Source organism: Lithobates pipiens, unplaced genomic scaffold (genome assembly GCF_037356315.1).
Source record: "Lithobates pipiens isolate NorthernLeopardFrog02 unplaced genomic scaffold, aLitPip1_a1.2 Scaffold_13, whole genome shotgun sequence".
Taxonomy (NCBI): Eukaryota; Metazoa; Chordata; class Amphibia; order Anura; family Ranidae; genus Lithobates; species Lithobates pipiens.
In genome coordinates, this window is record NW_027507718.1 from 418,778,805 (window position 1) to 418,795,900 (window position 17,096).

General features: G+C 41.4%; 1 protein-coding gene across 2 annotated transcripts in view; it reads right to left on the bottom strand.

The window, feature by feature from the left end:
- Positions 1-17,096, bottom strand: part of SLC30A9 (solute carrier family 30 member 9) — a 134,519-nt gene that overhangs the window by 109,342 nt on the left and 8,081 nt on the right. For both annotated transcript variants that reach the window (XM_077477562.1, XM_077477563.1), the window contains exon 2: positions 13,322-13,492. In XM_077477562.1, the coding sequence (XP_077333688.1) occupies positions 13,322-13,492 (171 nt within the window). The remainder of the gene's footprint in view (positions 1-13,321; positions 13,493-17,096) is intronic.

Below are 17,096 nucleotides of genomic sequence, written 5' to 3' on the forward strand. Positions count from 1 at the left end.
GAGCAGAGGAGGAGGAGGGGGGGGGGGGGGTGGAGAGCTCAGAGAGCTGATTGGAGAGAAAAAAACGCACCCTCAAGCCTTCTGTTCTCCATAGGTCATTCCACTATAGTAATGTTGTGTATTGAGGGCCAACACGCCCAGGATCGTGATCCCCATTCCTGCGATTTCCCCTGCAGGGAGATTCGGCAGCCCATTTATTATTTGAATGGGCTGCAAACTGCACCACCAGAATGTACAAAGGGTAGTGCATGCCCTACTTGACTTTTGATAAATGCACTGCACCATACCGCAGGGAATTCAGGGCCCCTGAAATCTGGTCTCTGCAAACTAAATGCCTTTGCAATGAGAGCACCAATTGTTTTTATTATACAGTAGATAATACTGGTTGGAGGAATAATTTCAGGTGGTCTATTTGAAATGTAGAAGAGAACCTGGGAATTGTGAAACATTGGTGGAAGTGGTGGCGTATGTTTGGTACATAGACAAATAGAATGGGCCCTAGAGAAGGAAATCCAGACAGACAAGGTACTACATTAAGGCTAACTTAGGTCCCTTCCACACTGAGGCGTTTTTCCAGGCGCTACAGCGCTAAAAATAGCACCTGAAAAAAGTGCCTCCTGTCACTTCGGGCGGCACAGTGGTGTAGTGGTTAGAACTCTCACCTAGCAATAAGAAGGGTTGCTGGTTCAAATCCCAACCACGACACTACCTGCCTGGAGTTTGCATGTTCTCCCTGGGCCTGCGTGGGTTTCCTCCGGGTACTCTGGTTTCCTCCCACACTCCAAAGACATGCAGGTAGGCTAATTGGCTTCTGTCCAATATTGGCCCCAGTATATGAATGGGGACCTTGCATTGTGGGCTCCTTGAGGGTAGGAAGCAGTGTGAATGTGCAATGTACGGGGATAGGGACAATTGTAGACACTCGCTCAGGTTGAACTGGATGGACTGGTGTCTTTATTCAACCTGAGTAACTATGTAACTCTAGTGTGAAAGCCGGAGGAGCGGTGCGCTAGGAGGACAGTTAAAAAATAAAAATAAAAAAATAAATAAAAAAAGTCCTGCTAGCAGCATCTTTAGCCTCAGCATCTTTAACCTCTCCTAAACCACTCCTACCCATTGAAATCAATGGCTATACCGCTGGCAAAGCGTGGTTTTAACCCTTTCTGGCCGCTAGCAGGGGTTAAAATGATAGTAAAGCGGCGCTAAGAATCTGTGTTTGGGCAGGGATGCTGCACAGAAGTTGATCTACCAATCGACTTCTGTACAAATGCCCTGTAGAATTTTCCTCACTCAATCAGTGCCGTCAGCTACAGCCTGCAATGCTGATCAGTGCATTCCAATGGCAGGGAAGTGGTCACAATCAAAATGCAATAGCTCAGAGGGGAGGATTCCACATCAAGCGTGTGTCAATTTTTTTCATTGAATCTGCTGGTTCAACGAAAAAGAACAAAAAAAAAAAAAAACAAACAAAAGAAAACTGACCCACCTATGGCCTGCTAAAATGAGGCACCAACATCATAGGTCTTCTATAAATAGCTAGACAGCAAGTTTTGTGGTTACATATCAAATTTGTCAGAATATCAACTGGTAAAGTGCATAAGATAAATTTTAAAGGCCTACATTTATCATTAGTGATCATACACAATAAAAAAGAAAACTTCTTGGAAAATACAAAACGACTAATGGATTGCAAGAAAATGAATATCCGTTTGTTTTGCTAATGATGGCAGATGTTTTTGTCTTATAAATCTTATCCGTGGGAGATGAGGCTTGAAGTAATGCTGTTCAGATATTCAGAATTTGCAATAAGTGACTATTTTGTTACCAGAAACTACTTTTTCACGTGGGTTGAATATAATAGCTGCAGTCATTTTAAAGCATATTATGAAACACTTGCATTACTTATGCTTAGAAACATGCCGTTAACAATAAAAAAAAAAAAAAGAAAGTTAATGAACAGACAAAAACAGGTACACGTGCCATAAGCGGTTCAGATAAAAAGAGCCTACATGTGTGCCTTACACCAGTGCAGCAAGGTCTGGGCTGCTTTATTATATAAAAAGGAAGAATCACACCACCATTACAGTGTAAATTGTCCAGCGGCACCACAAAAGTGAGATATAAATCACAATAAACATGTAGAAGAAAATTGTGTGCTAAACAAAAATCTCACATTGGGTTATTAACTGCTTCAGCCCCGGAAGGTTTTATTTACCCCCTTCCTGACCAGAGCACTTTTTTTCAATTCGGTACTGTGCCACTTTGACAATTGCGCGGTTGAGCAACAATGAACCCAAAAACAAAAACGGATGTCCTTTTTTCCCCCCACAAATAGAGATGTATTTTGGTGGGTGGTATTTGATCACCTCTGCGTTTTTTTTATTTTTTGCGCTATAAACAAAAAAAATAAAAATAAAAAAAAATAAAAAAATTCTCAGTTTAGGCCGATATGTATTCTACTTTTTTTTTTTTTTAACCAAAAATATCTCAATAAGCATATATTACTTAGTTTGTGCAAAAGTAAGTGTCTACAAAAGAGGATAGTGGATAGTTTTAGGGCATTTATTATCATTTTTTTCTTATTAGTAATGGCAGTGATCTTTAAATCAGGACTGACATTATGGCGGACACATTGGACAATTCTGACACCATTGCCATATATACAGCGATCAGTGCTATAAAAATGCATTGATTACTGTGTAAATGACACTGGCAGAGAAGGCGTTAACCACTAGGGGGCAATGAAGGGTGTGTGTGTGTGTGTGTGTGTGTGTGTGTGTGTGTGTGTGTGTGTGTGTGTGTGTGTGTGTGTGTGTGTGTGTGTGTGTGTCCTAGGTAGAAGCGCTTTCACTCACATGACAGTGATCACTTCTCTCTCAGCATAGATGACACCATTCATCCTGACCAAATCTCCAACTCAATTTGCAGAAATGCAGCGGCAAACTTGCAAAGAACCACCAACCATATGCTTCACTGTTGCCTGCAGACAGGTATTGTACCGCTCTCCAGCCCTTTGAGAAACAAACTGCCTCTTGCTATAGCCAAATATTTCAGATTAGATTTTGACACAATCGGTCCAGAGCAACCTGCTGTCATTTTTCTGCACCCCAGTTTCTATGTTTTTGTACATATTTGAGTCCCTAAGCCTTGTTTCCATGTCGGGGGTATGGCTTTTTGGCTGCAATTCTTCCATGAAGACCACTTCTGGCCAGACTTCTGGGGACAATAGACGGGTGTGTAGCACTGACTTCCGAAGGAGCGGCTGATTTTAATGGGCTTACCGTTACCTTCTTCACCTTGATTTGCATCTAGGGGTTTCCCATGGTAGATGGCCCAGAAACTTTAGAGACTGATAACAGATCCACTCAAAGGGATTTTTATTTACAAGAACGTAGTTAACAACAGTATCTTAGTATAGGATCAGAGGGTTAGGGGAAAAGTCCAAGTACTCCTAGTGTCAAAGTCAGTATAAAGAACTTTCTTACTTTGAATAAATCCAGAGAATAGCCATTCACAACTGGATGTTCACGCTAGTTGGATAGTTCTTCTCTTACAAGGCCTAGCAGCCAACAAGGTGCTTGAGTCAAGAACAAGTCTCTGCCACAGACTTTGTTGTAGAACATGAACAAGGAAACTGGAAAACGTATAGAACGCTCGTGTGGTGCCAGTATCTTGCAGCTGGTCCAGCAATACCGCAACAAGATTGGATTCACTTCAGCTTTACCAGGCTCTTGCTAAGAAGCCAACCCTCGTGTGGCCTTCTTCTGAAGAGTCCTCCCCTGGATAACTACGAAGTTGCTGGGCCTCTCCACAACTTGAGATGGCACAGGACCACTTCCGAATCCCTTCCTTAGTTTCCTCGCCTCAGGCTAGCCAGCCCCGAGACGTAGTCGGGTGGATCCGCACGCCAAGCCATAGGCGTCCTGGGGGCTGGTCAGGAGGACCGGAAACCCCAAACCATGTGACATCCGCATCTTAAGTACCCTCTCCCAGAAGGCACAGCAAGAGTGACACTCCCACTGGGCTGTCTCAGAGAGAAAGTAACCTTAAAGCACCCAACCAGACTGTTTCCATGCCTACCAGAGGAGATAGTGCCCCCTATGGCCAGGCCGAACACCCTATAGTCCAGTCAGACTGATGTGGAGGTCAAAATTTGGAATAATACTACCCAAACCAAACTATAGTTTAGGTGTAACTTTACATTTAAAAAAAAATAAAAAAATAAATAAATAAAAGAAACATAGCGCGTGCTCTTCAGGAGCCGGTGCTACAGATGTAATTGGGTCCCACTGGTTTCTACCAGTTGTGTGCTGATGGCACTGCTGGTCATATTCCAATGCCGAAGGGAAGCATGATGCATTTTTCATCTGCTGCATTAAGTTTCTTTTGCTGAGCACGGCGTCTACGGTCCTCAGTGTTGTCCGATTCTTTGTGCTGCTTCAAAAAGAGCTTGAACAGAACTTCTTGAAACCCCAGTCTGCTTTGAAATGTTCGCCTGGGGGAGACTTTTCTGATGCAGTATAACTACCTTGGGTCTTGTTGATGTTCTCAGTCTTGCCATGGTGTATGACCCGTGATATGAAACTGATCTCCATATCCTCATCTTAGCAGCAGCGTTTGGCTGTTCCTCCCTTAGTTTTAAGCCTCCCACACAAAACTGTTTCAGTTAATGACTGCGTTTCAACTAGAGGTCGGCCGATATAGCGGCTGAAATTTGGCGTTTAATTAATCGGCATCTGCCGATTGTGCTGATAAAAAAAGGCAATTATATCTTGAACACCACTTGCAAAAGACTTCTGTAATAGAAGTCAATGCAAGTTGCCTGAAGTCTGTGGAGCCACTTGTCTTCTCTCTGGGCAGTCTGCCAAGAAAAGACCAAAGAGATACAATGTTTCTTCTTCAACAGACTGAACTTGGTGTGTAGAGTTCTCAGTTTAACCATTTAAAGACTAAATCTTTTCTGACACGTTGCTTCCAAGTAGAAATTCTGTATTTTCTGCTAGAAAATTACTTAGAACCCCCAAAAATTATATATATTTTTTAGCAGAGACCCTAGGGAATAAAATAGTGGTTGTTGCAATATTTTATGTCACACGGCATTTGTGCAGCGATCTTTCAAACACAATTTTTTTGGAAAAAAATACACAAAAAATAAAAAAAAACAACACACCACACTAAAAAATAATAAAGACAGCCCATTTTTTTCATCCAAAAGTTTTGATTACCTGTTTTTGTGTATTTAATATATAGTTTTTAATCTAAATTATACATATAAGTGAACTGATTGGAGGTTTGTTTTGTTTAATAAATGTTTAAATGTAAGAAATTTTCTGTATCACTTATTACTTAAGGCTGCTTTCACACTGGAACGGGCAGTCGTTGACAGTAAAACGCTGCTAGTTTTAGCAGCGCTTTACCATCATTTTAGTGGCGCTATTCGGCTGCTAGCGGGGCACTTATAACCCAGCTAGTGGCTGAGGAAGGGGTTAAATGCGCCCGGGAATGCTGCTGCCAAATCGCATTGCAGGCGCTTCGGCAGCGGTGCCCATTCATTTCAATGGGCAGGAGTGGTGGAGGAGCGATGTACATCCTGCCAGCGCATCGCCGCAGTGTGAAATCCCTCGGGCTTTCACACAGACTGCAGGGGAGTAGTTTTGCAGGCACTTTACAGGTGCTATTTTTAGCCCAAAAGCGCCTGAAAAACGCCCCAGTGTGAAAGGTGTCTAACTGCTAGATTTTATGAGATGAAGGGGAAAAAAATAAAAATAAATAAATAAAAATAAAAGTCGGCATCATATACTCGGCCATCGGCCGCCGCGATTTCTAAATATCGGCATCGGCCAAAGAAAAACCCATATTGGTCGACCACTAGTTTCAACCTACATATGAAATTGATGATCATTAGCCCCCCCCCCCCCCCCCGATTGGTATAATTGGTTTATTGTACACCCGACGCTAATCCTACAAAATCCCCAACTTTGTGCAAGTTTACAAAGTGTGCAAGTGTAAGAATTTATGATGGTCTGAAGCCAAAGGGTAGTCGCATAAAATGAGGATTTGATTTTGATTCACCCCCCCCCCCCCCCCCCCCATTTTTTTTTTGCTCACTTTGCATTTTGTAAATTGATAAAAACAAAAAACAGGACAGATAGGAGATCTATTTTATTTTTATATTCACAATAGTTCTTGCCCTACAATCTGAGGTCCCTAACTGACATTCATACATACACAAACTAGGGGTGCGTTTTTTTTTTCCACACACACACACACACACACACACACACACACACACACACACACACCAAAAACCAATCCCATTGTGTTAAATCCTGAACATTTATGAGGCTTTGTGTGAAACATTTTCATCGTCTTTTCATAGAAAACGACATTTAGAACAGCTAAACTGCCAGCATAAGTACTTAGCAGTCTAAAGGAAAGCTTTGAAAACAAAGCCTTTATTCTAACAAAAGAGCAAAGTGCTTGATGTGGCATTTACAGTTCTAAGGAAAATAAATTCTCTGGTGAGAAAATCAAGGAAGAGAAACAGCCGACAGTAGCAGCCGCTCACACACCGACATTCAGGGTTACCTGCTACATCTATACAGTCACCATAAGTAGCCTCTTCCAGTGCATTTGATACATGGTTTATATTTATAAACTTGGGAAGCAGGTCAGCTGTTTTCTATACTTGATGCTTTTTAGTTAAACTTTCTTTTCATATGCAAAAGCCGACTTCCTTACTGCTGACCACAGTTTGTAAAAAGCCATATGAGCAAAAAAATAAATAAAATAAAAAAACACCCACACATGCATTCATTTCCAGGGAAAAGCATCCAATTTGAGGACTTGAAGCTAAACTTTGGGCATAAACTCCCTCCTCACCCTTTGGCCCTTAAAACGAATTTCTTAGTTTAAAAAAAAAAAAAAAAAAAACTAAGCTGAAACCTCCTTTGCCTACCTGTTGTGACGTGACGCACCGGGTCCCAAGTCTTCTAGCTTCTTCATGCAAATGCGGGTCCTTTTCAGGGTTTTGCATCTGCCGGGGAGACATTGACATTTCCTATTGGCGACCCAGCGGTGGGCACTCCCAGGATCCAGAAGACTGCAGTGCCATTACAATATCATGAAAAGGCATCCAGTTGGAACCCAGAAGACTGCAGTGGTGGATCCATTGGTTACCTTTGTGTTGAGATGGGTTTCAACCTCCTCAGCATTTTGAAAGTGTCTAGCACTACTGCAGCCATAAGCTTGTTTTAGTTTTAATAAGCAGGCTCTGACACATGTAGAAAGTAATCTGGGCAGCTAAAAATCCACCTGATCATGATTATGTGATCATGGGGTGCCATTCTCTCTGCTTTGGTGGTTCCTGGGTTCTCCTGTCGGGAAGAGGCCCTTGTCCTCATCGACACTGGGACAAGGTGCTTTGGGATGTGGCCCAGTACGGTACCGCTCCTCCCCACCCCCTTTCCTGACCGGCCGGGCTGCTTGCTCAGATAAGGGTCTAGTATGGATTTTTGGGGGGGGCCCCACTCAGTTTTTTTCGGGGAAGAGGGTTCCCCTTAAAATCCATACCAGACCAAAGGGCCTGGTATCGTCCAAGGGGGAACCCCACGCCAATTTTTTTTTCATCCTCAACACACAAGTCACACCGCAAGTCGGATCATGATGATCCGACTTCTATTCAAATCAATGGGCTCCCATAGGGAACCATTGATTTTGAATAGAGGCAGAGAAACGCTGAACGAGGCTTAATGCTCTTTTTACAGCGTTAACCCTCGTTTAACACCTTTTTCACGTGTCTGGCATTTCCAGTACTGCTCTTGAGCACGATTTTATGGCGTTCAGAAAACAGCCCATAAACTCCACTGCTGCTAAACATCCAACAATGTCCATGTGTGCATGGACACATAAGATAATAGAGTGGAGTTTATGGGCTATTTAAAAAAAAAAATAAAATGCCCAAAATCCCAAAAAAACTTCCATTTATGAGCTCCAGTGTGCATGGAGCCTAAAAGGATGATGAAGCAATCATAACAATAGTCTTGTAGTGAATTAGTACGTAGTATATAGGTTTTACTGCATTTTCCTTTGTCTGGCATTTATGCACCCTGTTTATTCACTGCTTTTCTTGCAAATACAGCAGATACTTTTTTCCATCAAGCTTTCATTCAAATCAATAAGCCATTCACAGTGTGCTGCCACAAATGCATTTAGGTCTATTATCTATCAAGAAGAGATAGATATACATACACACACACACACACACACACACACACACACACACACACACACACACACACACAATACTGCCAGCACAATGTTGCTCTCTTTCTCTACAGGTTTCTCCCTGTATTGAGACTCCCAGTGCTGGAGCTGTGAAAATGTGGAATAGACTCCCTCCAGAGGTGGTTCTGGCCAGCTCCGTATATATATTTTTTTATTTTATTTTTTTAAAGCAAAGGCCTGGATTATTTCCTAAATGTACATAATATAACTGGAAACATTTAGAGACCGGGCCAGATTAAGAGCATCATGTGCTTGGTGCTGAGGATTTTGGTGGACTTTTACTGGGCACCCTTCTGTTTTCCAAGAGCCTGTGCTGGCATGCACCCAAACTCAAAAGGGCACAGCCACACAGGCATAACACTAAGAAAGCTTGGCATTTGATTTGCCAAGTTTATGTAAGGGCTGTGCATCGGAATGCACTCTGGGCTGAAAGAGTGCAGCTGCGCAGACCTAATGCTATGGAAGCCCCAGACTTATGCAAGAGCCCTGCATTGACGTGCCCCAGGCTTCTGTTAGGACTGCTCATGCAGTGCCCATTATCAATTGCACCACCCTGCCCAGGCGTTGCATGTGGAATGCAGGGCCCGTCGGGGGAGATCTCTTCCCGTGGACCCATTGCTTTCGATGGGCAGTCTGTCCTTTTTTGGGTAGCTGGGCCTATATTAAGGTAGGGGCCTGGAGCTGCAGCTCCAATAGCCCCTACGTTAATCCAGCCCCGTTTACAGATAAAAGTTTATCCAGAGAATCTCCAATTGAATCTCATAGGATCAGGAAGGAATTTTTTTCCCCTGCTATAGCAAATTGGATCATGCTTTGCTGGGGGTTTTTGCCTTCCTCTGAATCAACTGTGGGTATAGGATTGTGTCAATGGGATTGTATGATTTTTTTTTTTTTTTTTTTTTTTTTTTTGTTTTTGGTTGGTAACCACTTCAACCCCTTCCTGACCAGAGCACTTCTTGCGATTCGGATCTGTGTCGCTTTAACTGAAAATTGCGTAGTCGTGCAACGTGGCTCCCAAACAAAATTGACATCCTTTTTTCCCCACAAATAGAGCTTTCTTTTGGTGGTATTTAATCACCCCTGCGATTTTATTTTTTTTCCGCTATAAACAGTTTAGGCCGATAAATATTCTTCTACATTTTTGTTAAAATTTTTGGTAAAATAAGCGTTTGATTGGTTTGCGCAAAAGTTATAGCGGCTTCAAAATAGGGGATAGTTTTATGGCATTTTTATTAATATTTTTTTTTTTTTTTTTACTAGTAATGGCAACGATCAGCGTTTTTATGGTGACTGCAACATTATGGCGGACACATCGGACAATTTTGACACATTTTTGGGACCATTGGCATTAATACATCGATCAATGCTATAAAATTGCATTGATTACTGTAAAAATGTTACTGGCAGTGAAGGGGTTAACCACTAGGTGACGAGGAGGGGTTAAGTATGTCCTAGGGGAGTGTTTCCAACGGTCTGGGGGATGGGTTGTGTGTGACATCACACTGATCACTGCTCCCGATGACAGGGAGCAGGCGATCAGTGTCCTGTCATTAGGCAGAACAGGGAGATACCGTTTACATCGGCATCTCCCCGTTCTTGAGCTCCATGACACGACCGCGGGTATCCCCGCAGAGATAGAGTCCGCGGGTACTGAGCTCGCGGCAGGCGAGCGCGTTACTTTGCCCAGCCTTACCATTCTGCAGACGTATATATGCCAACAGCGGTCGGCAAGTGGTTAAACTAGATGGACTTGTGTCTTTTTTTAAACCAGACTACGTAACTATATACCAAAAACTTGTCAGTACCCTATAATCATTAGTTTAGTGTTACAAAGGAGGTCTGGTGCTAGAATTATTGCTCTCATTCTAGCATGTGCAGGGATATGTAATATGTTTATTGCAATCAACGTTTTCAGACCTCGGAGCACATTGCATGCGTTTAGGTTTGTATGTGTGTACATGTTGGGGTGGGGGAGCCTCACTTTTTTTGGCGGAGGAAATATTTTATTTACTTGGGTGCAACACATAGGCGTGTGATGATTTTTTTTCTGTAAGGTTCTCGTTAGACATTCAGGGTCTAAAAGGGATATACGGCCTCACGGCTGTTCTCCAGTTGTTGGAGGGCATCCCTGGATGTCCTCACTTGTACATACATCAGGAAGTGTCTGTGACCGATGCAGTCGTTTACCGCGTCAGTGAAGAAAAAAATAAAATAAAAAAAAACCCCACACTTACTTATTTGATAAAAACTTTATAAAACAGAAACTAAGAAAAACCTTTCCCCCCCCCCCCCCAGAAAAATTTGTCTTTGTTTATTTAGCAAAAAATATAAAAAACCCAGTGATGATTAAATACCACCAAGAGAAAGCGCTGTCTGAAAAACCATGATAAAAATGTCATATGGGTACAGTTTGCATGGCTAAGTAATTGTCAAAGTAACAGCACTGAAAGCTGAAAATTAGCCTGGGCAGGAAGGGGGTGAAAGTGTCCAGTACTGAAGTGGTTAAAAGTGTTACTAAACCCAGGACCCTGCATTCACTATTATATGGTCTCCCACAGAACATGGAAATGGAATTATTTTAGTAAACATAACCTGCTAAATACTAAGTATATAGAAAAAGTGTTACGCTAAACAAAAATAAATATTAGCGCAACACTTCTGCTAAAGATTTTTTATGTGATCATATCTCACGTCAGTGGTGCTGCTATACAAGTTTAATACGTTTACACAAGCGCAGTTTACTTTCTTTTTCAGTGCTAAATACTAGAGCTGCATAATTCTGGGAAAAACGAGAATCAAGATCACAATTCGCTCACAATTCTCGCGGTGTAACATCTTTCACATTATACAAAAAAATTTGGCTAACTTTACTATATATTTTTTTTTTTTTTAATTAAAAAGTTTATTCCCCCCCCCCAAAAAAAATTTGAAAGACCGCTGCGCAAATACAGTGTGAAATAAAATATTGCAGCAGCTGCCATTTTATTCCCCAGAGTCTCAGTCTCAGTTATATTATATATATTTGGGGGTTCCAAGTATATAAATTCCTAGCAAAAATAATGATTTTAACTTGAAACCAAGTGTCAGAAAAAGGTTTAGTCTTTAAGTGGTTAAAGGTGAACTAAAAAAGATTCAGTTTTAAAAAACAAAAGCAAAACATGTCATACTTCCTTCCACTGTGCAGTTCATTTTAAACAGAGTGGCCCCTGATCCTCCTCTTCTGGGGTCCCTCAGCAGCACTCCTGGTTCCTCCTCTTCTCGAGTGCCCCAGAGAATCGTTCTCCCTCGGGGAACTAGTGCCGGCGCACTCCCGTCTCCTGCTCCTGCATCCATTGACACAGACAGCAGGACTCAGCTCCGCCCCATCATTGGATTTGATTGACAGCAGCGGGTGCCAATGGCTGCGCTGCTATCAATCTATCCAATCAGGACCAGAGACACCGGCTAGAGCAGGTGTGCTCGTCCCCGGCGCATGAACGATCGGGCTCAGGTAAGTAAAGGGGGGCTCTAGTGGGCTGGTGGACTACAAGAGGGTTTTCACTTCAATGCATTGAGGTAAAAAAGGCGAGGGTTTAGAACCCCTTTAAATTTCCCTCATTTACAGACCGAAGTTCATTCCTTTAATCTTCTAAAGAACAAAGGTTACATGTTTAGTTATCACAGCGGCTGAGTAACGTTAAGAAACTTGTCAGACTGCCTGTTTTTTTTTTGTTTTGTTTGTTTTTTTGACAGCTGTCGGCTTGAGCAGAAAACTCTGCATAGAATTGGGAAAATGCTTTGTTAAGATTGCGATCTCGATTCTTAACCGCTATTCCTGCAGCTCTTCTAAATAACTTTTCTCCTCAGCAGTATATAGCAATCTTGTGACTTCGAGTGTCCGGTTAAAGTTTGTAGCAGGAGTTTTCATTCTACTCTGACTGTTCTATGAGGCTGCAGGACCCCTGACCCCGTCTGAACAGCGCTGATGGGTGAGTGCATGTGATCAGCACAGAGCAAAAAAAGAAAAACAAACAAACACAAACACACACCAAACTGAGCATGTGTAGAGTGCTGCCAAGGCTCTGTTCTATCTGGAGATGGATTGGAGACAGTAACAGAAAGGGGACGATCGGAGAAGACAGGATCAAACAGCCTTTTTAGGCAATGCGCAGGATTAACCCCTTAGGTTCCACAGTGAGTATAACAAGCATGCTTTACTGAAAGTACAGACTGATTTTACTGTTGTGGGTTTAGGATCACTTTAAAGAGACACTGTCACCTGCCCAAAGAAAAACTGAAAGTGCCTCCTGATAGCGCAACTCTCCAGAAAAGTATACTCGTCAATTCATGCTCACTCCCTACTGCAGCTGTCTACCCCGAGTGAATGGCATCACTACTGTGCTAACGTGACCATGCACAGTCCTGGAGACTGGCCACTCCGGCCAAAAGACTATCATATAAAGGCGGTCCTATACTCCCCTGTACCGAGAATCCCCATTCAATTTAAGCAACAGTGGCTTATATGGCGTAAGTGGCTAATAAAGGAGGCATTGCTCTGAATGAGCAAAGTGACACTGCTCATTAACCCATTTATATGTATGATGTTTTAAACTTTATACGGCATCCTCTGCTATTGTATTGCTAAGGCAGCATTCACACCTGAGCGTTTTCCGTTCGTAAAACACGCCCAACAAGCAAGATCCCATTAATTTAAAATGGCCCCTGTTGACATCTGAGCATTTTGCAGCCTAAAGCTCAAAAAAAGTACAGATTATTTTTTGGGCAGATTACAGGCGTTTTTTCTGCTTTTTACATTGGTGACCCTTTGACCTGTACAAAATCACGGCAAAAAACTAAAAATCGTGGCAAAAAGGCACAACTTTCTCCCTGAAAACGAAACGCTCAGGTGTGAATGCAGCCTAAAGAATGAACAATCTTCTTTTGTCAGGTGTCATGCAGCTGATGCAATGTGTGTCCATTTTTCATTTCATCCATGAAGCTAGAAAAAAAAAAAATTAAAAAAAAAAAAAGGAAGAAGAAGGAGGACGGGTATTACCTGGTGTACCTGCTGCGAATTTATCTGTGGAACTTGTGGCACTGGGTTCTGTTGGTCTGTTGGTTTCCTTCTGATCATCAGAAGTATAAAGTCTGATTTGTGCTTGTACTGGCAGTCGACCAGATGGCATTAAGCATAGGACTCCTCTGCTCTTCAGAGTGTTCTGCCACCCTGCAACAAGAAACAAAAGCATTGGTATCAAGACTAAGGCATTTTACAGTACAGTAGGTGAAAGAAGGAGAATAGATGTGGCGCTATACCTTATTAAACTCACTAAAAAATATAAAATATAATATAATATAATATAAAATAAAATTGTACAAATTTTCCAGCTTGCTGGCTAGTATTTTTTAAAACCAGCGAGAAACCTTAATGGACTGTATAGTAAAATCAATAAATAATAATAAAGTGCTGGGGGTTAATCCTTATTAAATAGTGAATGCAAAGTGAATATAAATTTTCCAGCGTGCTGGTCAGTAAATGCAATAAAACTGTACGGTCCACTCAAATTAGGTAAAGGTGAATAAATAAATAAATAGTAAAACTATCATGAATCAATCAATACTCAATAGTGAAAACTGCTAAAGTTGCTTGTGACTGTGATTGTAGCACAACCAAATAAATGGACACAAGGGGAACAATCAAAACTATATAAACGTGAATACTGGTGGGGTGGTGGGTGTAAACACACTGTGTCAAATCTCAAAACATGCCAAAAATACCACAATATAAAAAATAGAAAATTATATGCAGATAAGAAATAAAAAATAAAAGATTAAAAAATTTAGTCCAGAAAGTAAAAAGTAAAAAAATCTTGCGGTGACAAGTCTAATGTGAAAGTCCAATTGAATAGAGTTTAAGATTAATATTTAAACATGAAACGAATATTTGGTGATGAAAAAGGTAAGTGAAGAAAGTGACTTCGATATTCGTTCGCAGTGAACGTTTGCAGTGAACGTTTATGGATTTTGCTCTCACCAGAGATATGACCCCGTCCGGGGTGGATCAGCCTCCACAGTATAAGCCACTGTGTCGCTTCTTGGGCTGTCTCTGCTATGCTGCTGGGGAGATCCTTCGTTCTTCCGTGGGGATGTTGTACCTCGTTTACATGTGATAGAAAAGAGGACTGCCCATGGTGTAGTATGTTTGCAACTCAGTTTATTTGAAACAACCTTAAAAATACTCACATTTAGTGCGAAAAAAACACGTATTGTATTAAAAGCGTTCGGAACATCCACTCGGCTGACACGCCGTTTGTGTTGAAGGTGTACGTATCTGGCCACGCCCTACGCGTTTCGTCATTCAGACGTCATCTGGAGCGGCCATCTTCATACACCTTTCCACTTTTATAGGGTATAGTGACCAATCGCGCATGTGCGGGGGTCACAGCCGCCATGTTTGCTAAGGTAATTATCAATGTTAAGCCTATTGTTATGCCGGCCCGGCTGCCATATTGGCTGAGGGAATTGTCAATGCTAAGCCTATTGTTATGCCGGCCCAGCAGGCAGTAAAGGTGGAAAGGTGTATGAAGATGGCCGCTCCAGATGACGTCTGAATGACGAAACGCGTAGGGCGTGGCCAGATACGTACACCTTCAGCACAAACGGCGTGTCAGCCGAGTGGATGTTCCGAACGCTTTTAATACAATATGTGTTTTTTTCGCACTAAATGTGAGTATTTTTAAGGTTGTTTCAAATAAACTGAGTTTCAAACATACTACACCATGGGCAGTCCTCTTTTCTATCACATGTAAACGAGGTACAACATCCCCACGGAAGAACGAAGGATCTCCCCAGCAGCATAGCAGAGACAGCCCAAGAAGCGACACAGTGGCTTATACTGTGGAGGCTGATCCACCCCGGACGGGGTCATATCTCTGGTGAGAGCAAAATCCATAAACGTTCACTGCAAACGTTCACTGCAAACGTTCACTGCGAACGAATATCGAAGTCACTTTCTTCACTTACCTTTTTCATCACCAAATATTCGTTTCATGTTTAAATATTAATTTTAAACTCTATTCAATTGGACTTTCACATTAGACTTGTTACCGCAAGATTTTTTTACTTTTTACTTTCTGGACTAAATTTTTTAATCTTTTATTTTTTATTTCTTATCTGCATATAATTTTCTATTTTTTATATTGTGGTATTTTTGGCATGTTTTGAGATTTGACACAGTGTGTTTACACCCACCACCCCACCAGTATTCACGTTTATATAGTTTTGATTGTTCCCCTTGTGTCCATTTATTTGGTTGTGCTACAATCACAGTCACAAGCAACTTTAGCAGTTTTCACTATTGAGTATTGATTGATTCATGATAGTTTTACTATTTATTTATTTATTCACCTTTACCTAATTTGAGTGGACCGTACAGTTTTATTGCATTTACTGACCAGCACGCTGGAAAATTTATATTCACTTTGCATTCACTATTTAATAAGGATTAACCCCCAGCACTTTATTATTATTTATTGATTTTACTATACAGTCCATTAAGGTTTCTCGCTGGTTTTAAAAAATACTAGCCAGCAAGCTGGAAAATTTGTACAATTTTATTTTATATTATATTATATTTTATATTTTTTAGTGAGTTTAATAAGGTATAGCGCCACATCTATTCTCCTTCTTTCACCTACTTTACTGTTCCATCCATCTGGATGGAAACATAATAGAGGCTGCTCTTACCTATATTACACTATATACTCTCTGTATAACAGATTCCATAGCGCACCCTATCCCTCTGTTTTAATTTTACAGTACAGATTTGTAGTATTATATTTTAGAAGCATCATAACAGGGATATGCAATTAGCGGACCTCCAGCTGTTGCAAAACTACAAGTCCCATCATGCCTCTGCCTTTGGGTGTCATGCTTGTGGCTGTCAGTCTTGCTATGCCTCGTGGGACTTGTAGTTCTGCAACAGCTGGAGGTCCGCTAATTGCATATCCCTGTCATAAGAACAAGGCAGCCTTCTAAATGATGCTTCCAAAATATCACTGCAAAAAAATAAATTAAAAAAAAAAAAAAAAAAAAAAAAGAGAGAAGAGGGAAAGGAGAATTTAGCAAAGTAGAAATAAATTGATGGTCATGTGAAATCAATAATGGTACTTCCTGATTAAAGTTAATTTTCTGAGCAATGATATGTCACGCATGACCCATCCTGGTCACTTAGGAAAATCATTGTACAAGAGTCACGTTGAATTTTCAGTATCTACTTTCACATAACACAAGTCTGAACCAGCATTCCCCTGCTCAGAGCGGTAAGGCTGGTTCCCGGCTGCTGGGAGCTCTTCTTATTCCAATAAAAGTGACACACGGGGAAGTGCCTGGTATACTGGAGTTTGTCACCGGGGAAGGTATGTTACCCCCCCCAGGGAGGTACTTCACACAGGCCAACGGAGTACATCTGCTTTAAAAAAAAATACATTTTTGGTAACCACTTTAAATATGTAGCAAATAATACATTAAATGAAAAACTACATTTTAGTAAACAGAAAGGATTTAGAAAATGCTAAACACGCAATTACAAGGGTACAGGCAAGTTATATTACCAAAATCAAGAAATGTTTTACAGAAGGTGACCCACGCCAGGAAACCATGCTTAAAGCCCAGCTCCACCAGGAAGCCATGGGTAAAGCACAACTCCAGTTGTGAGTGGATCCTGTTATTTATCCACCTCTCCCCATTCACAGAACATGTTGCATTTTGTAAAAACAATACAAGGCCTTTTCTGAACACAGGAGAGGACAGAAAAGGGCAGGTGGCTGACT